Source organism: Macaca mulatta, chromosome 8 (genome assembly GCF_049350105.2).
Source record: "Macaca mulatta isolate MMU2019108-1 chromosome 8, T2T-MMU8v2.0, whole genome shotgun sequence".
NCBI classification, from domain to species: domain Eukaryota; kingdom Metazoa; phylum Chordata; class Mammalia; order Primates; family Cercopithecidae; genus Macaca; species Macaca mulatta.
This window is the reverse complement of record NC_133413.1, coordinates 97,065,688-97,092,765: the sequence shown is the minus strand read 5'-3', so window position 1 is coordinate 97,092,765 and position 27,078 is coordinate 97,065,688. Positions and strand designations below refer to the sequence as shown.

Here is a 27,078-nt window from a genome sequence, read left to right as displayed (position 1 = left end):
TTTTTACTATATACAGCTGCTAGATTCAGTTTGCATGACTTGATCCATGTGCTATCCGAGTATGTTAATAAAAAGTCATATTTAGATTGGTTCAAATGTTTTTGTCTGAGGAAATCCAAGCCATCAGCTGAAAGCTATGGATGTAGATGCTTGTGTGTGTTCCTGCCGAGAAAAGTGCTCACTGTTTATCTATGTTCGGGCTTATCGCCTAGGTTGGTCTCACACTTCCCATTGATCCGATTTCCTTCACTGGTGCTATCTGCCCCTGAGCCCACCTAAAGAATAAAAGGGGAAAGAAGACTGAACACATTTCTCTGCAAAGAGAGACATTTTATTAAAATTTAAAATTAATAGGCTGGGTGCGGTGGCTCAAGCCTGTAATCCCAGCACTTTGGGAGGCCGAGACGGGTGGATCACGAGGTCAGGAGATCGAGACCATCCTGGCTAACACGGTGAAACCCTGTCTCTACTAAAAATACAAAAAACTAGCCGGGCAAGGTGGCGGGCGCCTGTAGTCCCAGCTACTCCGGAGGCTGAGGCAGGAGAATGGCGTGAACCCAGGAGGCGGAGCTTGCAGTGAGCTGAGATCCGGCCACCGCACTCCAGCCTGGGCAACAGAGCGAGACTCCGCCTCAAAAAAAAAAAAAAAAAAAATGAAAGTTGAAGTTTCATCAGTTCTTCTCCCCAGACCCATTCTCCTTTCTTCCTCCCTAGAGGTGGCCACGAAGACCCTCATCTGAGGATGTCCCTCCACTCCTCATCTTTATCGTTTTACTTTATAGTTATATGAACATAAACTGGCAGTAGTGTGTTTAGATTTTTGTAGTTGGAATCATACGGAATATATTCTGTATTCAGACTACACTATTGGTTGAATTTAATCATATATTTAAATAGATATAGTTTATTTTATTTTTATCTTTATTTTTCCAATTAATTTATTGATTTTTTTAAGACAAGGTCTTACTCTGTCACCCAGGCTGGAGAGCAGTGGTGCAATCTCGGTTCACTGCAACCCCGCCTCCCAGGTTCTAGCGATCTTCCCACCTGAGCCTCTCAAGCAGCTGGGATTACAGGCATGTGTCACCACGCCCAACTGATTTTTGTATTTTTAGTAGAGATGGGGTTTCGCCATGTTGGCCAAGCTGGTCTCAAACTCCTGAGCTCAAGCAATCCGCCCTCCTCAGCCTCCAAAATCTGGGATTACAGGTGTAAGCCACCACACCCAGCCGATCTGTGATTTATTTTAACCATTTTACGATATTGCAATCTACAAATATTCAATATTTTATCTGCCCATAGGTTGACAGTATGTGGTTTCCAATTTTTTCAGTATTGAAAACAATACAGTCTATCCCGTGGTATCCACAGGGGATTGGTTCCAGGACCCCCAAGGAAACCAAAATCTGTGGCATAGTATTTGCAAATAACCTACCCACATCCTCCTGTATACTTTAACTCATCTGTAGATTACTTATAGTACCAAATACAATGTAAATGCTATGTAAATAATAATTAAACCATATTTCTTGTTTGTATTTTTTTACTGTGGTACTGCTATTTTGGTTTTTTTTTTTCCCCCTGAATATTCTCCATCCACAGTTGTTTGAATCCATGGAGGTGGAGTCCATGGATACAGAGGCCGACTGTGCTGCCACACTGTTATATTTCCTTTCATTTAGTCTTGGAGTTGGGGTCTGTCTTGGGAGAGTGGCCATACACTCCAGCCTTGCCCTCACGGGGCTCCAGAGGATGGGTGGTGGCTGTTCACAGTGTGCCTTTCATGGGATACTTCTTGATCCCAGTCGACGACCTCATGCCTAGGTGGTCGACCATGAACAGACATTTCTCTCACAGGGAATTTATTTATATTGACTGATGCTCTTGTGGCTTTTATCTGATCCGTGTCCAGTTTATTCCTATAAGATAGCCACTCCCTAGGAAAACCCTGTACTGGAAAAAAAGTTAGGTTTGGATATGTCAGTCAGGCGAGACACAGGGGAAGCAGCACAACAAAACCCATGAAATAATAGAAGCATTTTTATTAATTACAGATCTCAGAGAGAAGAGGGCAGCACGCCTCACAGGGCCAATGGGAAGGGGGAACACTCGTGCTCAACCAGTGGGGAGAGAGAGAATGGGCCAAAGCCTTTTTGGGATCCAGGGTGTTACCCAGGGAGGTTTCCCAGGGGAAGTTCTGACAGGTTGGTTTACAGCAGACATGAGTTCCATGAGGTCTTGCTGTGACTGACAGGTAGTCACTGTGGAATATCTGCTCATCCATGTGGGCTCTGAAGGTCAGTGGGGCAATTCTAGTCAGTTGCATCCAGCTGTACCATAGAACGGTGGTCACCAGGAGGCAGTGGTATAAAGCAGGTGTCTGGATCAACCATATTGAGGAACTGGAAAGAGGCAGAGAACTGGAAACTGTATCAAGAGTGACTGATCCCGCTTCCAGTATGAGAAAGTTAAACTTATATTCAAAATTGGTGCCAAGGCAACATAAAATTATAAGAATATATATATCTGTGTATATATACTTATATTCTGATTACTGTGGCAGTAATTCTGATTATATATATAATTTTATACATCTAAAATATATGTATTATATATGATTATATTTAAATTATATATATTTATAATATATATTTTACATTATATATTATATGTACATAATACATACATACATAATTTATGTATATTATAGATATACTTATATAAAATCAGAATTACTGCCACAGGAAAACAGCATTTAAAATCATTAATATTTCCCATGAATACAACTATATTATCCCAATAATATAGTTGGGAATTTTCATCAAATACATTCTGATAGAAATTGTTCAAGGAATACAAATGTCATTTTTGATTTACAAATTATAATTAAAACCTTAAAAATTAGTGCCAAAAATTCAGATTATTTATATGAAAACAAATATAAGTGGATCTTTTGAGATCTTCTATTTCTGATCATTTACAATGTAAATCTCCACGGATATGAGTGACTGAGAGTTACCTTCATTGCAGAAATATTCCAGACACGTACATGTTCAAGAACTTCCAAGCATATTTCACGTGGATTTTCTTTACCATATCAAAGACACAAACTTTCTTTAGTGGAGAAGATTCAAAAATCAATCCAAAGTCTGTTTGTCTTTTTTCTAAGTGAGTTTTAAATGAATCAGAATACCAGTATCTGAAGTGAAATTATTCCAAAATGATGACAGCATTTAAAGGAATTAAGCACTTGGGCCATTTATTTAATTTTTACTGAAAACAAAAGAACCATGCCTTTTAGAGAAAAAAAAAAAAAGTTATGTTTGTAATTTGCTTTAGCAAATATGCTAACCTATCAGACATACTAGGACTAAAACAAATATAAATAAAATGTGTATACTTTGTGCAAAGCAAATACATAACAAGCAAAGAAAAGGTAAATTTCCCTCTGCCTAAAAGGGCCTTTGTGCATCTTTACAAATGCAAATCATCCTCATCCTCAAATGATTCAAATTTTATTACCCAAATTAGAACTTTTCTGGTGCCTCCCCTCTCTCCCATCCCACTCCCAAGCAAAATTAACTCTCTTTATCTTACAAGTTTTATGTATATTTGTGGAATGTTTTATGACATGATTATCTTCTACCATCAATTACAGCTTTTCTGCTTACTTACAAGATCACCCCAACTAGAGTTATTTTCTTTCATCTTTTTTTTTTTTTTTTTTTTTTTTTTTGAGACTGAGTCTGGCTCTGTCGCCCAGGCTGGAGTGCAGTGGTCGGATCTCAGCTCACTGCAAGCTCCGCCTCCCGGGTTTACGCCATTCTCCTGCCTCAGCCTCCGGAGTAGCTGGGACCACAGGCGCCCGCCACCTCGCCCGGCTAGTTTTTTGTATTTTTTTTTAGTAGAGACGGGGTTTCACCGTGTTAGCCAGGATGGTCTCGATCTCCTGACCTTGTGATCCGCCCGCCTGGGCCTCCCAAAGTGCTGGGATTACAGGCTTGAGCCACCGCACCCAGCATTTTCTTTCATCTTTAATTCCTCCAAGGTTGTCATACAAAGCCTTGCTCAAAACAGCTTCTCATCAGTATTTGTTAGACTGTATTAAGAAGATATATCTTCCATAATGGTTGAACTAGTTTACAATCCCACCAACAGTGTAAAAGTGTTCCTATTTCTCCACATCCTCTCCAGCACCTGTTGTTTCCTGACCTTTGAATGATCGCCATTCTAACTGGTGTGAGATGGTATCTCATTGTGGTTTTGATTTGCATTTCTCTGATGGCCAGTGATGATGAGCATTTTTTCATGTGTCTGTTGGCTGTATGAATGTCTTCTTTTGAGAAATGTCTGTTCATATCCTTTGCCCACTTTTTGATGGGGTTGTTTGTTTTTTTCTTGTAAATTTGTTTGAGTTCTTTGTAGGTTCTGGATATTAGCCCTTTGTCAGATGAGTAGATTGCAAAAATTTTCTCCCATTCTGTAGGTTGCCTGTTCACTCTGATGGTAGTTTCTTTTGCAGTGCAGAAGCTCTTTAGTTTAATGAGATCCCATTTGTCAATTTTGGCTTTTGCTGCGGTTGCTTTTGGTGTTTTAGACATGAAGTCTTTGCCCATGCCTATGTCCTGAATGGTACTACCTAGGTTTTCCTCTAGGGTTTTTATGGTATTAGATCTAACATTTAAGTCTCTAATCCATCTTGAATTAATTTTCGTATAAGGAGGAAGGAAAGGATCCAGTTTCAGCTTTCTATTTATGGCTAGCCAATTTTCCCAGCACCATTTATTAAATAGGGAATCCTTTCCCCATTTCTTGTTTCTCTCAGGTTTGTCAAAGATCAGATGGCTGTAGATGTGTGGTATCATTTCTGAGGACTCTGTTCTGTTCCATTGGTCTATATCTCTGTTTTGGTACCAGTACCATGCTGTTTTGGTTACTGTAGCCTTGTAGTATAGTTTGAAGTCAGGTAACAGTATGGCGATTCCTCAAGGATCTAGAACTAGATGTACCATATGACCCAGCCATCCCATTACTGGGGATATACCCAAAGGATTATAAATCATGCTGCTATAAAGACACATGCACACGTATGTTCATTGCGGCACTATTCACAATAGCAAAGACTTGGAATCAACCCAAATGTCCATCAGTGACAGACTGGATTAAGAAAATGTGGCACATATACACCATGGAATACTATGCAGCCATAAAAAAGGATGAGTTTGTGTCCTTTGTAGGGACATGGATGCAGCTGGAAACCATCATTCTTAGCAAACTATCACAAGAACAGAAAACCAAACACCGCATGTTCTCACTCATAGGTGGAAACTGAACAATGAGATCACTTGGACTCGGGAAGGGGAACATCACACACCGGGGCCTATCATGGGGAGGGGGGCGGGGGGAGGGATTGCATTGGGAGTTATACCTGATGTAAATGACGAGTTGATGGGTGCTGACGAGTTGATGGGTGCAGCACAGCAACATGGCACAAGTATACATATGTAACAAACCTGCACGTTATGCACATGTACCCTAGAACTTAAAGTATAATAATAAAAAATAATTAAAAAAAAAAAAAAGAAGATATATCTTCTGGCCTTGGCCTTTTTTTCTGTCCTAAAGAACCAAAAGCTTTACTTTCTGAAGTGATTTTTAAAAATTCTAACACTACATTCATCTGAATGCCTCTCACCAATGGCTACTTGGAGATACTTCAATCATAAATTATTAGCTTGCCTTATCAGTCAAGCAACCCTGAAGTCTAAATTTCATATGGATCTAGGTCAAGTGTCTGTTACCAAAGCTATTACAGAAAACTGGTGATTGCTAAAGGAACGATTATCCGATCCACAAATGGGAGCAGACCCTTAGCTTCTCCTTTCTCTGCCACTGACTCTATAATTAGTTCACAGCAAAATCATGATTCCCTCAAGGGGTGGACAGGACCACCCACAAGAGGAAAGTTGTTACATGTTAGCAGCTCTGCAAGAAAATGAAAAAATATATATTTATTGAAAGCAAAAGATTCAAAACTGCTATGTGAGTTTTTGTAGCACCTAAAGATTTTTCTTTAGCTCTTATAGATATAATTATTTAAACAGAAGACAAATATAGACCTATAGCCAAATAGTGTTTCTTACACTATTAAAGTGAATACGAACATTCACTCAACAGATACTGCTTTTGTATCTATTGTGTACATTTTCCCCGGCCTTAAGAAGATAATTGAGTTGAAGAAGAAAGATAGACAAGCCTGCAATGTTAAATAATAATATCTAACGATGGTATGAAACATGTTTTAAGAAAGAAAAATATGGCCGGGCGCGGTGGCTCAAGCCTGTAATCCCAGCACTTTGGGAGGCCGAGACGGGCGGATCACGAGGTCAGGAGATCGAGACCATCCTGGCTAACACGGTGAAACCCCGTCTCTACTAAAAAATACAAAAAAAACTAGCCGGGCGAGGTGGCGGGCGCCTGTAGTCCCAGCTACTCGGGAGGCTGAGGCAGGAGAATGGCGTGAACCCGGGAGGCGGAGCTTGCAGTGAGCTGAGATCCGGCCACTGCACTCCAGCCTGGGCGACAGAGCGAGACTCCGTCTCAAAAAAAAAAAAAAAAAAAAAAAAAGAAAGAAAGAAAAATATGCAGCAAAGATTTTGATCTATGTTGGTCCTGATATACTAACAATCTATTATTAGTATATTACCATTAATAGCTGTCATTAAGTACATTAAGTTTTTGTTATAAGTACCATTTTTATCCCCATTTTACACATTAGTAAACTGAGGCATGAGAGGTTATGTAGCAATATGTAGCAGAGACAGGATTCACACCCAAGTCTATCTGAGCAAGATCTAAATCCTTGCCATTATACTATAGGTATTTTTTTCTAAATTTTGGGTCATGACAAGTCCATAGCCATTGGCAGTTAATATTTTTATGTTAATACAAACAATATATATTACTGTTTATTTTCATTGAGTTTTGAATTCATTTGGAATATTGGCCTTTTAGTTGTTTCTATAAGAATTATTTTTCTTTTTATATAGGGTTGTGATACACAGATGATTTATGACATGTTGCTAAGATTGAAATCCATTCTCTATTTGCCTGGTGACTTTGTCTGCAAAAAGGTGAGTGCATGCTATTTTTCAAATGCACAACTAATAAATGAATTTGAGGATTTCAGACATAAGTCAAGAGCATTGTTTAAACAAAATTTGTTCAGGGTGAATTCCATAGTATAGAAATTATTATGATGTATATTGGCCGGGCGCGGTGGCTCACGCCTGTAATCCCAGCACTTTGGGAGGCCGAGGCGGGCGGATCACAAGGTCAGGAGATCGAGACCACGGTGAAACCCCGTCTCTACTAAAAATACAAAAAATTAGCCGGGCGCGGTGGCGGGCGCCTGTAGTCCCAGCTACTCAGGAGGCTGAGGCAGGAGAATGGCGTAAACCCAGGAGGCGGAGCTTGCAGTGAGCCGAGATCGCGCCACTGCACTCCAGCCTGGGCGACAGAGCGAGACTCCGTCTCAAAAAACAAAAAAAAAAACAGAAATTATTATGATGTATAGCTCTGTACAGCAATAATGCGCCCTCAGAGTTCACAAAGGAACAAGACAATATGGATTTCATTACTCATATTATAGGATAGAAGTGTGGGTAGCCTGAAAAACTGCTTTGTATAAATGTTAATTATCAATTGTCACAGCTCATTAATCTCAAATATTTAAAGTGGAGGAAAAAGTTCTAGAAGCGATAGGTGGTTCAGCCTTTTTTATGTCTTCGGCAAAATATCAGTTACCTTCATTTTGCTCTCCCAAGTAGTGAATAATCAATGCCACATTTTAAAAACCTGTACTGTGCTTTTTATGATTACAAAATAATACATGTTCATTATTTTAAGATAGAAAACACATAAAAACATAAGGACATAAATTCCACCATCCAGTAATAACCACTCTTCATATATTTTGGCCTATCTTTTTATATTGACTGATGGATAGAGCTCGTGCTATAAAAGTGGCATCATACTGTACATATGTTTTGAAACATGTTTTGTCATGTAACAATATATCATATGAACATTTTATGTATTAAGTAATCTACAATATGATTTTTAAAAGCTGCATGATATTTCAGTCTAGGGATGTATCAGGATCAATTTTCAAATGTCTGCTATCATAAATAAAACGAACATCCCCTCAGATAAATATTTTTGCATATTTCTGATCACTAACTTGAAGGGGGAGAAAAGGAATGATGACCCTGGGATTTATATAGTGAGAAACTAAATCAAAGATAAACTCAATAATCAAAATGTTAAAAGAAAAATGAGTAGTTAAAAAAAATGCAAGATGATCCAAGACCTCGGTGAGTTCACAAGCGAATAAAGATGAGAGGCACTTTTATCATTTCAAAATAATGTGTTAAATGCTATGGTCAAAGAAAGCACAAGCTCTTGTAGGACATAAAGGAGGGGCATCTGTCCTTCCTGGTTACTGGTAAGATTTCCTAGAGAAGATAAGGTCTGAGCTAAGTCTTGAAAAATGAATTGGAGTAAACCAAGTGAAAGAGGAAATAGGCGTTCTGGGTAGAGGAAAGAAGTGTGAGCTAAGGCAAAAAGGAAGGAACTGTGTCTATAGAGGGAGTACAGAGAACTATAATAAGGCAAATGTTAGAACAATTTTAGAATGATTTATTCTACAAAACTCAGGAAATGTTTCTCAATACAATGAGCCAGAAACAGTGCTGGGCACTGAGCAAAAAAAAAAAAGATGGTTCTTGTCCTTTAGGGTCCTACCTTTCTAGTGCCATGGTATTCAATTCACAGTGCACATCAGAATCACCTGAATGAAGATGTCTGGGCTCCACCCCTCAGTGATTGATTTGGTCTAGATGGAGCCCATATACCAGTATTATTTAAAAGCTCCCATATGATTCTAAAATGCAGCCAAAACTAAGAACCACTGGCTTCATGGGCGAGACAAGCAATAAACAAGTGAAATTAAGTCAATGCGTAATTCCAAAATGTGCTAAGTTGTATAAAGGGAAAATAGAAGTTGCCAGAAGAGTATGTAGTGACAACAACACTTAATTTAGATCCAGGGTTGGGAGATGGGGAGGTTATTAGGTTGTCAGGAGTGACCCTCGAAAAATCTAAAGATAAATAGTTCTTTAGTTTCAAAAAAAGAAGTGGACAGGATGGTATTTTTTATGAAGACTTGGAACCATGAGCCAAGAGGCAAGATGGGGGTTGGCATATCCTAGGAACAGAAGCAAGTGAGTGATGGGCTGTGGTGAAACAGACGAAGTCAGATGGAGTATGAGGTACTTCAAGGCATCAGGTGGAGATGCCAAGTACATAGTGAAAATCAGTCTAATGAGAGAGGATGGAACTGGGGGTTACTGGGAATTGGAATATAAAGGAAACAGACTTCAAGAAAAGCTCAAGGAAAGGTCGGAGAAGAGGGCCTTGGCTCTAACTTTGAAGAACTCCAGTGTTCGTGGAAGAGATCAATGAAGAAGAGTCAGAGAGGGCAACTGAGAAGGAGCTTTCATAGATGAAGGGGGGAAATGGAAGAGAGATTATGATAAAATGGGAACCAAGGATATACAATCCCACACAAATTAGTCCAAGTTAAAATAAGGCAGATTAGTGATATGAAATCAGTTTTATTAAAATGGGAAATACAAGTCACAGTGCAGTCCAAGAACCCCTTGGGGGCAGTGGTGTACTGGAATGACATGACTTTAATGCACCAAAAAATGTCCTTTCATTTGGGGCCAGTAGCAACAGAGATTGAAAATTGTGGTAACTCACATAAACTTTAGCACCTGTGCCCCAAGCAGTGCAAATTTGTTTAACAAAGTATGAAATGCAGAGTAGATGCAACCTTCTCATTTCTAATTTCTTCTTCACATCACATTCATCACTCAATAACAAAAACATCAGTGGAGACAAATGAGGCAGGAAAAGGAATAAATGGGTGGAAAGTAGAAATGAGGAGACATTAGACTGACAGGTCACATTTCTTTAAGAAGGGATTTGCATGATAGTAGATATTGACAGAGAAGAAAGGCTGTTACTTGACAGGACTTCAGGTGGCTGAATTCAGCGTTGTTTTGCTTATCGTTGTCACAAAATATTGAAGGAATATTTTGTGAGATATTCTCCAAAATCTCCAAAATATTTCTCAAAAATAAGAGAAGGAAAAATATATGTTCAATTTGAGGTTATCTGAATTTAAGAGATGACGGCATTTGGGGCCAAGTTTGCTGACCTACCTAATCCCCAGGAATTGACTGAGTGGTAGCTTGGGCGGCTTGAAAGAGTGGGAGTTTTCTTCAGATGCTCTAGGGCAGGGCAGAAATCACCTAGAGCTCTTGTTAAAGCATCAGTTTCTAGGACCTCATTCCCAAAAACTCTGATATATATTTCTGCAGTGAGAACTCTCAGTAAACTGAGAATTTGCACCTCTACACAAGCTCCTAGTGATGCTGCTGCTGGTGACCCAGGAACCACACTTTAAGTAGCACTGCTCTTTTCTGCTGGGGTGCCCTTGAGTGTCACAAAGCCCTCATGAGCCTTAGAAATAGCTTCCTACACAGAAATCCTGAAATTTTGAAGTGCACTCTCTCCAGGGGTTACCTCACTCTACATGAAGCTCTTGTTTTTTCATATTTTCTCCAAATTAGTCCACACACTAACAACCAGAGCTTGGTTCAATCTTATTTTGCACATGCTGTCAGCCCTTATTCTCTGAGGAATGTCTACTTAATTTGAATGCTAATTAAACTGCAGAAAGGGCTTAAATTAGCCTAGAAATATGCAAGAAATAGTGGAAGTTTTGGTTCGTTGATTATGCCAGATCTCCTTGGAAAATTATTGAAATGAGCATTAAAAAATAATTAAAAGAGCTGAACTGTATTTAAGTACTCACTATGTACTTCTACCTCCAGTCAGTTGTAATAACTGCCTTTGAAAAATCATTCCAGTTCCTTGAGAATTACTTCATGCAAAGAATAAGGAATATGACCCCGTCCTCATCATTACTTCCTAAAGTATCTCTTGGAAAACTAATTTTCAGACATCATGCCTTATTTTTTAAATTATTCATGGCTATTTTATTGGTTTTTAAGAGATCATTCCCGATACTGGAGTCACCGTTAGATATGGTCTGTCTTCATGTATTATATGGAGTCAGATGACATAGGTGCCACTAGTTCTGGCGCTGTCACCTGCGAGCCTTATACGTTTGCTCAAGACACTTAATTTTTTAAACCTCGACTACCAATTTTTAAACAAGAGTAATGATGCCTTTCCTACTTACTTTACTGGGATTTTTGCAAGAATTAGATGAATGAATATCTATGAAATGCTTTGCAGTTATAAAGTAGCATGTTCTGTTAGAACAAATATAGGAATTAAAATAAGGAGCTATGTAAATGTCAGGTAATGTAATGATTTTTTAAAGTAATATGCAAAGACATGATATTGTTATTAGCATTAATAGTATGTAAATAAATATAATAAGATCCATTTATGTTGGAATTTCTACTTTTATATGTTTTTGAGTATAAATATATGCTTAATATTTTGCACAGGCAAGGTGCAGTGGCTCACGCCTGTAATTCCAACACTTTGGGAGGCCAAGGCAGCAGGATCACATGAGTCCAAGAGTTTGAGACAAGCCTGGACAACATGGCAAAACCCTGTCTCTACAAAAAATACAAAAATTAGCCAGGCATGGTGGCTTATGCCTGTGGTCCCAGCTACTCAGGAGGCTGAGGTGGGAGGATCACTTGAATGTGGGAGGCAGAGGTTGCAGTGAATTGATATCGTGCCACTGGACTCTAGCCTGGGCAACAGAGCAAGACCCTGTCTCAGAGCAAAAACAACCAAAAAATTTTAATTAAAAAAATATTTTGCACAATGCAAAACTTAAACATATTTCTTGCATTGCTCAGTTAGGAGATGTGGGTTCTAGGCTTCCTTTGCTTCTAATTACTGGGTCATACAACTTTAGCTAATTAGCTAAGCCAATCTGTGCCTTTGTTTTAATTTCTGTAAAAAGGAAATAATAGTACTTACTTTACCTTCCTTATAAGAGTAATGGGGAGATAAAATAAGAATTTCAGCTTCCTGGATATTAACTAAAAGGTGGATTCTGATAACTTTAAACACAACCCGGCAATTATAAAGCAACAATAGTTGATGTTCAGGAAAATAAACCTAGGTATGGAAGGACTTTAAAATCTCCCAGAGAATAGCTAAGTTATATTTTCCTTATTCATAAATGAGTGTCTTCTACATGTCAAACCTGCGTTCAGCACTGTAACAAAGTTGACATTTTCTCAGCCATCTCGGGGAGTAAACTACAGTCAATATTTTTTTTCTTCCAAAGCATGATGTAGGCTAAATACTTTTTAAAATAAAAATTTAAAAAATCTTTTAATCTTGAGTTGATTTTAGTGTATTCTAATTCTTTCAAAGTATGGTTAATGAGAATATTTGAATAACTCAAATAACCCAGTCCCCTCCTAAGCCAAGTAAGTGAATTTATCTATTAATGATTTTTTTTTATATAGCTAAAGGTGATCAAGGCACTACTCATTCAGACATGTAGGCTATCCAAATAGTTTGCCTAGTGTTATGCAATCTGGTCTATTTAAAGTTTAATAGCCTTTCTTGACCTAAGTGCCATTAAATCTCTTGTAAGACATTTATTCTTTTTGGAAGTTAGAGCGAGAAGATGTGTTCCAAGGGCCTCATAACCACCCACTAGTTTGGTGATTTACTTACAAGAACTCATACAATTCAACATAAAGTTATATTTATGGCTTGAGATTTATTATAGCAAGGAATAAAATGCAGGAATAGCAAGAAAAAGATATACACGGGCAAACACGAGAGAAATCAGACACAGGCTTACTAGGTACTATTTCTGTGAGGGTCACATGGGTGCATTTTTCTCTCCAGTGGACCACAGAAACATGAGCAAAATATCTCCACCCAGGGAAGCTCATGTTAGTCTTGGGTCCAATGTTCTTAATTGGGGCATATAGCTGCATGACCAGACATGATTCAGACTTCAAAATATGTAGGATGTACACATCGTAAATCTTTGTGATTATATTAAATAGTGTTGACAGCCTGGTACATCCTGCTACACTGGCTCAGGAATATAGAATAACACCATTAACCAGTGGCTATGTGAACATTCCAGGAGTTTAATTCTTAGGGCTTGAACAAATATCATTCCCCTGGTCCCAAGGGTCCCCAAAGATAGGCAAGAACTGAGTAAAACAACCTACTCCATTAATACTTCATCTCAGCATGGAATACTAATAATAACTCAAAGATCTCCTATGCCCCAATTCCCCAAATCAGACCTCGATGACATGGGTAGAAGAATAGAATTGACCCTTGAAAGACTGCAGTCTATGCTCTTTGGCTAGACCAAGCAACTTCTACCAAGCATAGTGGTGGTCATCAAAGCAAGGCTTGACCATGCTTAAAATCAATTACTTCTTCTACCCAGGGTCCTTCCTAAAGCAATGTGCTAACTGAAATATCTTCATGTATCCAAGGGAGGCAAACAGTACTCACATGTTGAGAAGTATCATCTTCCTAATCATTTCCTTTCACATGATATGTCTAACCAATGTCTGTAAGTACTTTAGGTCTTAAGACAATTACTTTCACACTAATGTTCTTTGCTTCCTTCATTTATATTTACTCCTCTAAAAGAGTTTATATTTCTTAATTTACAGCATAATTGTCAAGAATAAAATAACTACCATTTCCTCTTTATATTTAAAATGTAGGGAGAAATTGGCAAGGAAATGTATATCATCAAGCATGGAGAAGTCCAAGTTCTCGGAGGCCCTGATGGTACTAAAGTTCTGGTTACTCTGAAAGCTGGGTCAGTGTTTGGAGAAATCAGGTATCTGAAAGATACTTCATAAACATTGAAGCCCATCATTTGTCATAAAAGAAAAATCTTAGGTAGTAAAGTAAGTAAAGTTCCTGCTCAGATTTATAAAAGGTTTGATTGTGCTGATAGCATTGGTAAAATAAGGATTTTCATATTTCTATTCATCCCTTCACCAAAAAGACCTGAGGAAAAGAACTGGGTCATTCAGCTCTTTAGTCCAGGACCTAGAGCAGTGCCTGGCATAAAGCAAGTTCCCAGTATATGTTGAATGGATGTGCAAATGAATTAGTTAATGAGAGAAGAGGTTTGGAGGGTTCATTGTTACCAGATTGTTGGAAGACTTGAATGCCTTGCTAACAAGGGGATCTTGAGTAGGCTAGTGATGTGATCATAGCTGTGGGACCAAATTTCCTGAGTTTAAACTCCAGTTTCACCACTACTGGCTTTTTTCCTCTGTTACTTGTCCCCGCTGTTCCTCAGTTTCCTCACCTTAATAATTAGGATAATAATAGAACGTACCTTAAAGTATTGGTAAATGAGTTAATTCATTAAAAGCACTTAGAACATTGCCTGGCATCTTTTAAGAGCTCAATAAATATTACTTATTTTTACCATTGTTTCTTATTGGCCCGGAAAAGTTTATCCTAGAAAAAGAAAGTCCCCAAGAGGAAAAATATAGACAGCAAATTTAAGCATTTTGTGGGCTAAACACTTCTATATGCATTATCACATTTATTCAACCAAAAAATATTCATTGAGTGCCTAGTACTTGCTAGATTGTCAGGTATTGCTCTTAACTCTAGGAATAAACTATATAAAAAATATTAGACAAGATATGGCCCCTGAAAGAGCTTACAGTACAGTCGGGGAAAACTGATAATAAATAGTTAATTAGCTAGACAAGATGAATTCACATTGTAATAACTGCTATGAAGGAAAAAATGGTTAGAACATAACAGGACACTACTTAGATGCAGTGGTCAGGAATGACCTCTCTAGGGAGATAATATTTGAGCTGAGATTTGAAAGAGTAAAGGATCAGCCATTCAGAATTGGGGGAAGAGCCTCTCTGATTACTGAAGGCCTAGAGGTAAAGCAAGTTTGTCTGGTCAAGGGGCAGAAAGGTGAATATGGCTGGAGTACAGTGAGTAAGAACACTGGGGAGATGAGGCCAAATAGGTGAGCAAGGCTCAGATAACACATGGTCTTTTAGGCCATGATAGGAATTTATGTCTTTTTCTAAATATGAATGAATGCCAGTAGAGGGTTTTAGGCAAAAGAATGACACACTCTGAATTCTTATTTTAAAAGACGACTTCAACAGCTATGTGGAAAAGATACAGTAGAGGAGCGAGAATGAATAGAGACCAATTAGAAGTCAACTGTGGTGGCGCAAGTGCAAGATGATGGTGTCTGGAACTGGGATACTGGCTCATACAATGAAAAGAAGAGTACCCTATCAGGCAGTTATTAATATATTTATTTCATAATATATATTTCATATTTTCATAATATATTTATTTCATCTATCCCAAGATGCCAAGTACTATATCTTGCCCAGGACACCATAGCTAATGAATTATAGGGACAACATTCAAACCTGGGTCTCCATGGATCGGGCTCCAGTCATCTTTATACCACGTCACAGAAGAAATTTCCAATCTCTAATTTCATAGCTGCTAAGAAGTTATCTTCGTGTTCCAGAAATATGGACAATTTTAGATGACTTCATAGGAGCATCGTTAGGGTTTCTTTGGAATGTTGAAGCATGTTATTTCTCTGTTGGAAATGTGGCTTCTCTCTTTAATTTTTTCTCCTTGTTTAACGACTGATTATTGTTAAGGTGATCCTCTGAGGATCTTGCTCCTGGGCAGTGGTGGAAACACTTCTCAGAATGTACAAGACCTGAGTTCTTTGCCTGTTTTCTATCATTTCCTTCCTGGGAGTCCTTGCAAAAGTGATTTAATATTTTGTGACTTAATAATCACTGTAATCTTCAAGGTCATAAAACATGCAACAGTTTAATCTGAAACACTGCAGAAATTAATTAGCTGACCTTTCCCAAGGGTTGAGTACTCCCTGAAGAATAAGCCTTATAAATACAAGTATGTTAATTGCTGATATTATCATCACAGGAAGAACTACCCTAGGAATTGATTCCAGGTGTAGCTGAGTTGCAACTGAAAGTAATCCTAGATTCCTGACAGCAGCTTCTCAAATAAATCTCCTATTACCCATTTGGTTTCTAAGGCCAAATTGAAGCCGGTAGAATGGACAAGCTTTAAACCTGCTCAGTAGTTTGGTTGATTCAAGTGAAAGAGAGCTTTTTGCCTTGATTCTCTTTTTGGCTGTGGTTATGGGAAAACAGGATGCATCTGCCTCTTTCCAGATACCCACAGGCTTCACAGGCCCACAGCTGTCATACACCCCTGAAGCTCTAGTCATTTATTCCAGAGCTGGAGGCATGCCTGCCAAACATCCAGATACTGGAAAGATCTAGTAATAGTGTTTACTACTCAAAAATGCTGTGACCTTTGTTAAAATGAGCTCAATCCAGCACTATCATGTAGCCTTTAAAAGAGTTCTTTTTCCTCAGGAAAAAAAATGAAGAAAAAAATTAAGGGCTTTCAAGGACATTATATATTAATCCAAAAGAGCAAAACCCTGACTAAAATATAGATTTACAGCCTGTCACAGAGAAAACCCAGACCACATTTCCAATTAACATCTGAAGAGTGCAGATACCCCATTTCTAAAAGAGAGACCCAGGGTCTGCTGAGGGATGGCCCTGTGGTGGTTCCGACTCCATCATTTTCCTTACACATGCATTTAGTCCCAAGTCCTATACCCTGAATGTATTTAACCACTTCCTGTCTGCATTCTGTTTCTGTTAAAATGACATTTTTCTTAAAACACATCTGAGTTTTTATTTCTTGTGTTGCCATTATTATTTCAATAGGATTTTCTGTTGGTTTCATCTCTCTTCAGAATATCCTCCCCCAGGAAATTTTTCATTCATCCTTCAAATGCCACCTTTTTGAAGCTATCTTTAACCCCTAAAACAACTAGTTGCTCTTTATTCTATGCTTCCATAGCATTTCATTCGTGCCTTTATTACAGTAATTACTACTGATTTATAATTAATTTGTTCAGACAGGTCTCTCCAACAGACTGAGCTACTGAAATATAAGAACTAGAGGCCGGGTACGGTGGCTCACACCTGTAATCCCAGCACTTTGGGATGCTGAGGTGGGCGGATCACGAGGCCAGGAGATCGAGACCGTCCTGGCTAACACTGTGAAACCCCATCTCTACTAAAAATACAAAAAAAAAAAAAAAAATTAGCCAGTCGTGGTGGTGGGCGCCTGTAGTCCCAGCTACTCGGGAGGCTGAGGCAGGAGAATAGCACGAACCCAGGAGGCAGAGCTTGCAGTGAGCCGAGATCGCACCACTGCACTCCCACCTGGGCAACAGGGCGAGACTCTGTCGCCAAAAAAAAAAAAAAAAAAAAAAAAGAACTAGAATTTATCTTCAGATCACCAGCAGCTACATAAACACTATATACTAAGTGGTGATTTTTACTTATATCCTACCTCCATTCAAAAATAATTTGCAGCAGCTCTTCAGCAATTTTTAATTAATTATTTAACTGTGATTTGATAGAAACAAAAAAAATTATATTTGGGTCCCCTTATGGCATAGTGTGAAAGTGACTCAAAGAAGGCCGTGTATTCCTTCTTGGCCAGGCACAGTGTTAGTCATGAGGGTACAAAGGAGAACAAGAAACAATCGCTGTCCTCAAGGGCTTTAGAGGAGACTTCAATACCCGGTGATTAAATGTATGGATTGTGTCCCAGGAAGACAGTGTGTACAGGATGCTGTGGGGGACAAAGTTTTCACAAGGACCAGTGCGTCCTTTGGATCTGGCAATTACTAGAGGTTATTTGGGAACCAAAAGCTGAACCTTCAGTGGTCCTCAAATGATGTGTGCACACAGGTCAGTCCTAGAAACCCCTACTGAGGGGTATGTAAAGGATAATTGACATGATGCCTGTAGTGAGTTGAATGGCGTCTCCCACAAAGATAAGTCGACATCCTCATCCTAGGAACTTGTGTATGTGACCCACCTTGAAAAAAAGGGTCAGGGTCTTTGAAGATGTAATTAAGTTAAGGATCTCAGGATGAGTTCATCCTGAATTATCTTGAAGGGCCCCAAGTTCAATGACAAAGAGGGTTCTTTTTCCTAAAGACACTTTTTATAAGTGTCTTTATAAAAGACATAAGAGGAGAAGGCCATGTGAAGACTGAGGGCAGAAACTGGAGTAATGCAGCCATAGCCAAGAAATGCCTGGCAACACTACAAACTGAAAGAGGCAAGAAAAGATTTTCACTGGAGTCTTTAGAGGAAATACAACCATGCTGATATTTTGATTTTGGACTTCTGGCCTCCAGAACTGTGAGATAATAAATTTTTGTGGTTGTAGGTCACTTGTTTTGTGCTAATTTGTTATACCAGCCCTAGGAAATGAATACAATACCAAATTATTTAAATTGTTCACTTTCAAAATTTTACTGGGGATAAACAAAAACATGCTTGACACTCCCCTTCACCCTACATGGCCACTCCACCTCCAACACCTGTTAATCCTACCATCTAAGAAGGTCTCAAATCATTTGTATCTTACGTTCTCCACTGCCACTACTTCAGTTCATCCATCTCTCACTGGACAACTGTAGTGGCTTACTTCAAGTCACTCAAATCCAATAACCATATCCTCCACAATCAGTCTCCACTCTGCAGCCAGAGGGATCTTTTGGAAACACAGATCTGATCATAACACTGCCCTCCCACTTAAAACCATTCAATGTTTTCATGCCATTTTTAGGAATAAGAACAAAGTGATTTTCCCTATCTATGAGATCCTGTAGAGTCTAGCCCCTGCCTACCTCTCTACTTCAGGTTGCACCTGACTTGCCTTGCTCTCTTTATTTTATTTTATTTTATTTCATTTTATTTTATTTATTTGAGATGGAGTCTCACTCTGTCACCCAGGCTGGGGCAGTGGCACATCTCAACTCACTGCAATCTCTACTTCCTGTGTTCAAGCGATTCTCCAACCTCAGCCTCCCAAGTAACTGGGATTACAGGTTTTGCCATCATGCAAATTTTTGTATTTTTGTAGAGACAGGGTTTCATCATGTTGGCCAGGCTAGTCTTGAACCCTTGACCTCAGGTGATCCACCTGCCTCAGACTCTCAAAGTGCTGGGATTTCAGGTACAAGCCACTGTGCCTAGCTGCCCTTACTCTCTTTAATCCAAACACCCATTGTCTTCCCGTTCCTTGAATGCACCACACTCTATCCAGTCACAGGGAGTTTTTTGCACATTCTGTTACCTCTACCTGGATGATTTCCCCACCCTTGTACCAAGATCTTAGCTTCTTTCAGGCCTTCCTGGATTCCCCACTATAGGGGCCTCCCAGGTCTCCTTGCCATACACTTTCATCCAATGATGTTCGTTTCTTTTGGAGCACTTATCTTTGTAACTATACATGCATTCGTGCATTTATTTCTTCAATGTTTTTCTTCTTTCCTAAATTGCAAGCACCAGAACTACCACCTATGGCGGTGCCAAATGTTCTCTGCACCAGAATGTCCACTGAGGGACTGGGAGGGCAGGGACCTGGTTTGCACTCCACTTCTGAGCCATGAGCCCTGGCTGTTGTGCTCCCTCTCATGCACAGTTACCTTTCACTTTGTGAAAGGAGGCATTCTTCTAGCCAAGCACAGGACTGCACATGCTCAGAAAACCCACATTGTTTTTTATTATACTTTACGTTCTGGGGTACATGTGCACAACATGCAGGTTTGTGACATAGGTATACATGTGCCATGTTAGCTTGCTGCACCCATCAACTCATTTACGTTAGGTATTTCTCCTAATGCTATCCCTCCCCCAGATCCCCACCCCCTGACAGGCCCCAGTATGTGATGTTCCCCTCCCCGTGTCCATGTGTTCTCATTGTTCAACTCCACTTATGAGTGAGAACATGCAGTGTCTGGTTTTCTCTCCTTGTGATAGTTTGCTGAGAATGATGGTTCCCAGCTTCATCCATGTCCCTGCAAAGTACATGAACTCATCCTTTTTTATGGCTGCATAGTATTCCATGGCGTATATGTGCCACATTTTCTTTATCCAGTCTATTATTGATGGACATTTGGGTTGATTCCAAGTCTTTGCTATTGTGAATAGAGCCACAATAAACATACGTGTGCATGAAAAGCCACATTTTTATAGTTTGCGTGAAGACACTTTACACAGGCCCCCAGGGATCCTGGTAGACACCATATGTGGTTTGTCCTATACTCTATCCCCAGCCCTTAGGGCAGCGGCTGGTCCACATAAGTGCCTAATAAATAGTTATTGAATAAATAAGTGAATGTAATTATCTTTCTATCTTTGTGAATGTACAAATGCACATTCATTTTTGTCATGAATATGCGTATTCAGCCTTGTGCCCTTTTTGTCAGTTTTCATTATAAGAATAACACTGCTATATTTATCTTTGTAAAATTACTTGTTTTCTTTTATTTATTTGAGGTTTAATTCCCAAAAATAGGAATAAGTAGGCCAAAAGGTAGAAGCATTTCTGTAACTCTTATAATATATGGGCAGATTATTTTCCAGAAAAAATGAACCAATTTGCATTACAAAGCACAATGTATAGCTATTGTCCTTCAGTATTACTGATATGACTTTATTATCCCCATTGCTGTTGCATTTTAATAGGTTATTTTAATTTTAAGTCCTTTAAATAGTGCCTGGAAATAATAGTTCCTCCATATATATTTGCTAAATGAATTAATTTCCTATGGGTCTATTTATTTTCATAAATGTGATCATTTACCTTCTGCATTTCTTTCATTGTTCACCATCCTTTTTTCATCATATATAACAAGTTATTGAGTAGAATTCAGGCATTGATATATTCTTGTATGTTATAGATATCTGGTTTTCATTCAAAACATTTAAATTCTGTCTTTTCACCTATTACATTAGTCAAATCACCTATCTGAGAATTTCTTTTTGATATTTACTTTACATCAATGTGAAATGGCCAAAATTTTGACAAATCATCTAAAACTCCTTTTAACCTTTAAACCATTATTGTCTATTTCTGCTGAATACTCATTAAAATGGGGGTACCAGAGGAGACTTTTAGGTCTTTGGACTATTTTAATTCCATATTCTTACTCTTCATCAGAATAAGGCAGTTATTCCTTTTTTCCCCTTTCCTAAAAGGCAGAAATGGTCAATGCAATAGGAGATTAAAAGTATGAGCAGAGATAAGACTTGATTAATACTGAAAGAGAAAACTTCATTTTCATTTTTTTCCTGTCTCAAACCTGTGAGCACTACCTGTGTTAAGAATACACATTTACATTTTCACTACATCCTTTTGAATATAGTCTCTTTGTATTGCACCTTTTTGCTTAGCATAAAAAGCATACCTCATCAAAGTCCCACAATATCCCGCTGAACAAATATACAATCAGTGTCATTGCTTAAATATTCATTGAAATATCCTCAGGATTCCTCCCAAAGTAACTTTATCCAGTGCTAAATCAAGGCTTTTTGCCACCATTTGGAACAGCAGAGAGGAAGTAAAGATTCTGAGAATCGCCGGGCGCGGTGGCTCAAGCCTGTAATCCCAGCACTTTGGGAGGCCGAGGCGGGAGGATCACAAGGTCAGGAGATCGAGACCACAGTGAAACCCCGTCTCTACTAAAAATACAAAAAATTAGCCAGTCGCGGTGGCGGGCGCCTGTAGTCCCAGCTACTCAGGAGGCTGAGGCAGGAGAATGGCGGGAACCCGGGAGGCGGAGCTTGCAGTGAGCCGAGATCGCGCCACTGCACTCCAGCCTGGGCAACAGCGTGAGACTCCGTCTCAAAAAAAAAAAAAAAAAAAGATTCTGAGAATCATACCTTGACATGTCTTATCACACCAGCCTGCTTGGGTTCCTCCCTTATTTTTCCTGATGTCCATGGGCAAATCTGTATCATTAAAACAACAGCAATAACTTCGTTGGCATCACTAGTTATGGTTAAAGAAAAGACCTCTTGACGTGAAGTCAGGTCTTGTCTTAGATTTTAATTTCAGGGATGAAATTCTTAAGTATTTGTTCTTGAACAATTCACTTAACTGATTCTAGACCTCAGTTCCCATGTCTGTAAGTATAGGTTAAGAACCTACCTCACTGGCCGGGTGCGGTGGCTCACGCCTGTAATCGCAGTACTTTGGGAGGCTGAAGCGGGCGAATCATGAGGTCAGGAAACTGAGACCATCCTGGCCAACATGGTGAAACCCTGTCTCTACTAAAAAAAAAAAAAAAAGTACAAAAATTAGCTGGGTATGGTGGCATGTGCCGGTAATCCCAGCTACTCCGGAGGCTGAGGCAGGAGAATCGCTTAAACCAGGGAGTCCGAGGTTGCAGTGAGCTGAGATGGTGCCACTGCACTCCAGACTGGCGACAGAGTGAGACTCCATCTCAAAAACAAGCAAACCAACCAACCAACAAACAAAAAAAACTGTCTAAAACCAGGGGCAAGCCGGAGGCTGGGCCTGCAGACATCCCTCAGCAGGTGCACACTTGCCGCCCTGCGCTTTGGATCCCTCTCAGGGTGAAGGTGACAGTGGACCCAGACCTTTCCCTGGTCTACCTACCTGAAGTGGACCCAGAGGCTGCCAAAGACAAGGCCGGCTTCCAGAACTACGTGTTGGGTCCCCTACTGGACCATGTCTTTACCACGTACAAGCTCATGTACATGTACCAGATAGTGGATTTCGTCAGGAGCAAGCACGCCTGGTTTGGGGGCTTTTTCTACAAGGAAATGAAGGTCATGGAGGCCGTGGACCTGCTGAATGAGCTGATGGACGAATCGGACCCAGGTGTAGACCTACCCCCTCCTTCCAAGCCTTCCAGATGGCAGAGGGTATCCAGAAGCTCACCCAGGCAAGGACTGATTCCAGCTTGTTGGGCTTCTATGACGTAGGGAAGGTCCTGGCCGTGTCTGGGGGCCTCTGTCCTCAGGCCTCCGTGGTTTTGTAACTCCACTTTCCAGGACAATCCCGACCTCCAGGATCCTCGATACAGCACAAAACTGGGCGTGTATTAGCCCCACTGTGGGCTGGGCAGGGTCCTCATGTCCTAGGGCCATAATGAGTACTTGTTCCGTGTCAGGCCTCTGAGCCCAAGCCAAGCCATCGCATCCCCTGTGACTTGCACGTATACGCCCAGATGGCCTGAAGTAACTGAAGAATCACAAAAGAAGTGCAAATGCCCTGCCTCACCTTAACCGATGACATTCCACCACAAAAGAAATGAAAATGGCCGGTCCTTGCCTTAAGCGATGATATTATCTTGTGAAATTCCTTTTCCTGGCTCATCCTGGCTCAAAAAGCTCCCCCACTGAGCACCTTGTGACCCCCAATCCTGCCCGCCAGAGAACAACCCCCCTTTGACTGTAATTTTCTTTTACCTACCCAAATCCTATAAAACGGCCCCACCCTTATCTCCCTTTGCTGACTCTCTTTTCAGACTCAGCCCGCCTGCACCCAGGTGAAATAAACAGCCATGTTGCTCACACACAGCCTGTTTGGCGGTCTCTTCACACTGACGCGCATGACATACCGGTTGATGACGTTCAACAAGTTCTTGCTCCCAGTGGAGGCTTCCTACAAGATCCGATTCCACTCCTTCTTCCCCTCGCACACAGGCAGTGACTACTGGCAGTGGTGCAGCAAGCAGGACCTGGCCATGCTGCCCTGGGTGCAGGAGTTCAATTTGACCAACTGCCCTGACCTGCCAGACATGGACAAGCTGTGGCCCTACTACCAGGGGCTCATTGATAAGTACTGCCCTGGCATCCTGTGCTGGTGCCCCTCCTGCCACCCCCACCACTGCTGGACACAGGCCTGGCCCTCAGCATGCCTAGCAAAGTCTGGCCATGGGCATACAGCCACCTTCAGGGTCTACCTCAGTGGGGAACCCCACTCACCCCTTATAGCCACCACCTCTCATGGCCACTTGTGCCTAGTGGCAATAAAGACCTCGAAGGAGAGAGAGAAAACAAAACAAAACAAGCAAACAAAAAAACCTACCTCACCAAAGTGATATGGTCATTACATAAGAAAATAAAGGGATTTACTTAAAACAACAACAACAACAAAAAAAAAACTTTATTTTTATTTTATTTATTTTTTTTTTTTTGAGACGGAGTCTGGCTCTGTCGCCCAGGCTGGAGTGCACTGGCCGGATCTCAGCTCACTGCAAGCTCCGCCTCCCGGGCTTAGCCATTCTCCTGCCTCAGCCTCCGGAGTAGCTGGGACTACAGGCGCCCGCCACGTCGCCCGGCTAGTTTTTTGTATTTTTTTTTTTAGTAGAGACGGGGTTTCAACGTGTTAGCCAGGATGGTCTCGATCTCCTGACCTCGTGATCCGCCCATCTCGGCCTCCCAAAGTGCTGGGATTACAGGCTTGAGCCACCGCGCCCGGCCAAAAAAAAAAAACTTTAAAACTATAAACTTTGTACAAATATTTGACATAGTTACCCGGTTTTTACTCCAAAGAAACATTTAGTTAGGCTACTGTATTAGGATATGCTTATTTGATGCAGTATTTTCCAGCCAAAGTACTATAGCTCAGTATTCTTCCCCACACTTGAAGGAAGATAAACGGAGCATGGAATAAAGGATCCACATTATCCTTTTTCTCCTCTTTCCTTCCTTAGAAGTTGTACCCAGATTCTTCATCGCTCATCCACTTCTGTAAGGCCAATTCGATTCTGAAATCAAGACCTGCTAGGGGGAGAAGGGGCTAAACATTTTATATCTGTAATATCTAAACCCTTAATTTTGTTAAAAATCTATGTATGCAGACATTCCTCAAAATGTTTTACAGAAAAAAAATCTAGGCTAACATGTGTTTGCCATTCAGTAGTTTTATGAATATCAAAGTATCTGCAAAGAGCAAAAAGCCCAGGCAGAGGTGGCCTTAGAACATCCTTTGATATTTGCTCAGTCACAAAAGTTTTGCTAGAATTTATTTTTAGTCAAGTTTTCTTTTTTTTTTTTTTCTCTTTGAGACAGAGTTTCACTCTTTTTGCCCAGGCTGGAGTGCAATGGCGCGATCTCGGCTCACCGCAACTTCCGCCTCCCAGGTTCAAGCGATTCTCCTGCCTCAGCCTCCCGAGTAGCTGGGATTACAGGCATGTGCCACCACCCCGGCTAATTTTGTAGTTTTAGTAAAGACGGGGTTTCTCCATGTTGGTCAGGCTGGTCTTGAACTCCCGACCTCAGGTGATCCACCTGCCTCGGCCTCCCAAAGTGCTGGGATTACAAGCATGAGCCACCGCGCCCGGCTTAGTCAAATTTTAAAGTTGTCAAGGAATAAAGTGATTCCTAATAATGTTGACAAAGATAAAAGGATAGCTCAGAAAAAGTCTACACAGGTTATCTAACCTCATGTTTCCCAAATAAAACCCAGTTGGAAATTTGCTTAATGAGAACAAATATTTGGAGTTTTAATCCCTTACTCAGCATTGAATGTGATGTTCTTTCCATTGATAGCATGTAGAGTTCGTTTTATATATATAGGCGGAAATAATTCTACATGAGAAAATGTATTTAGACCAGAGCCTTCTTTATTTTAGGAAACATTTTCATTTCTTACAATTATTAAAGCATTAATCATTCTAAATTGCATCTGCTTGAGAAGGGTGCCTGACTAGGTTTGCATCCATATGCCACAACTTATAAGCTATGTATCTCCAGGCAAGTTACTCAACTGAGACTTCATTTCTTCATCAGTCAAAATGGAGAAACACTAATACATGACCACCTCATAAGATTGAAAAGTATTATATGTATTAAAACATAAAAAAGAACTTGGGAAAATATCTCACTCATAGTAAGCACTCAATAATATTATCTATTAATGTCACTATTACAATATTCTTAGTAGTAATAATATTTGCTAATTGACTATCTGCACACACCCTTACCCCATGCCTAGATTACAAACAGCTTGAGGGCAGGTGTTAGTCATCTTTATAGCCCCAGAAGTTGGCAGAGTATCTAGCCTATTATAGAGTATGCTATTTCTATGTACTCCTAACTTATCTTTTTCCTTTTCTTTTCAATTTATACAGTGAATTCTTTATCTTCCCTTGCATGATTGACCTTCAAAGCACAATCATCCGTACAATCTTGGATGTATCCAAAAAAGTACTTATCAAAGCCTTGCTGAGAAAGACAATGTTTAAAACAGATTGTTTCTCTGAATATTCTAAATGTATGCCATTGATCACGTCTGAGCAACAAAGAGAGAGCTGGATATCTGGAATGCATTGTACTGACCTATCTCCTTCCATCCATAAACTTACTCTTACTGAACTTTACTTGAAAGTGATTCATAGCCTTTACTGGGGGCTCTATTACAAATGCTCCTAGCAAGCTTATTGTTGTGTCTATTGCAAGAATATGAAGTTTTCTACCACTTTGCAGAATGGCCCCTTTACTAAGCCCTTCAGGAGATATTTCTGCCTGTCTTTAAACCAACACTGGATCCATTTTTATGGTACAGAGGATTATACCTAAATTTGAAGCCCCACGGTGCCAAAGTGTTCATTTTTTTAATGAATTCCATTTTATGTCCCCATTCTTGTTTTTCTTTTGCTCCTACATTCAATTTATGCTTTTTTGTATTCTACTTTTCCTTGTGAGTACTTTCTGGATACAGTAGCTCAACTAAAAAGAGCTGTGCAGGTTGTACACTGCACACCTCCAGAGGGATCCAATCACATTACATTTTGTATGTAACACACAATTTGTAATCCTACATGTGGCAGCCCTGCACAAAGCTTGGAATGGATGACTGAGCAGGGACTCTCTTAATATTCTAGCTCTGTCTGAAAAAATATATATAAATATATATACACACATACACACAAATGTATGTCTGTTATATATGCTATTTATGTATGTATGTGAAAATGTATGTGTGTATGTGTGTGTATACTTGTTCCTCACATTTACTGAGTTTTGCATATACAAGTCATCTTACATAGTCCCTGAG

The 27,078-nt window shown here is 39.9% G+C and overlaps 1 protein-coding gene and 1 pseudogene across 1 annotated transcript in view; both read left to right on the top strand.

The window, feature by feature from the left end:
* CNGB3 (cyclic nucleotide gated channel subunit beta 3) overlaps window positions 1–27,078 on the top strand; it is a 160,684-nt gene that overhangs the window by 121,280 nt on the left and 12,326 nt on the right. Inside the window, exons 14-15 of the mRNA XM_001083646.5 lie at window positions 7,050–7,133; window positions 13,833–13,951. Of these exons, the coding sequence (XP_001083646.3) occupies window positions 7,050–7,133; window positions 13,833–13,951 (203 nt within the window). The remainder of the gene's footprint in view (window positions 1–7,049; window positions 7,134–13,832; window positions 13,952–27,078) is intronic.
* On the top strand, window positions 15,073–23,308 carry LOC144330651 (inositol oxygenase pseudogene; annotated as a pseudogene).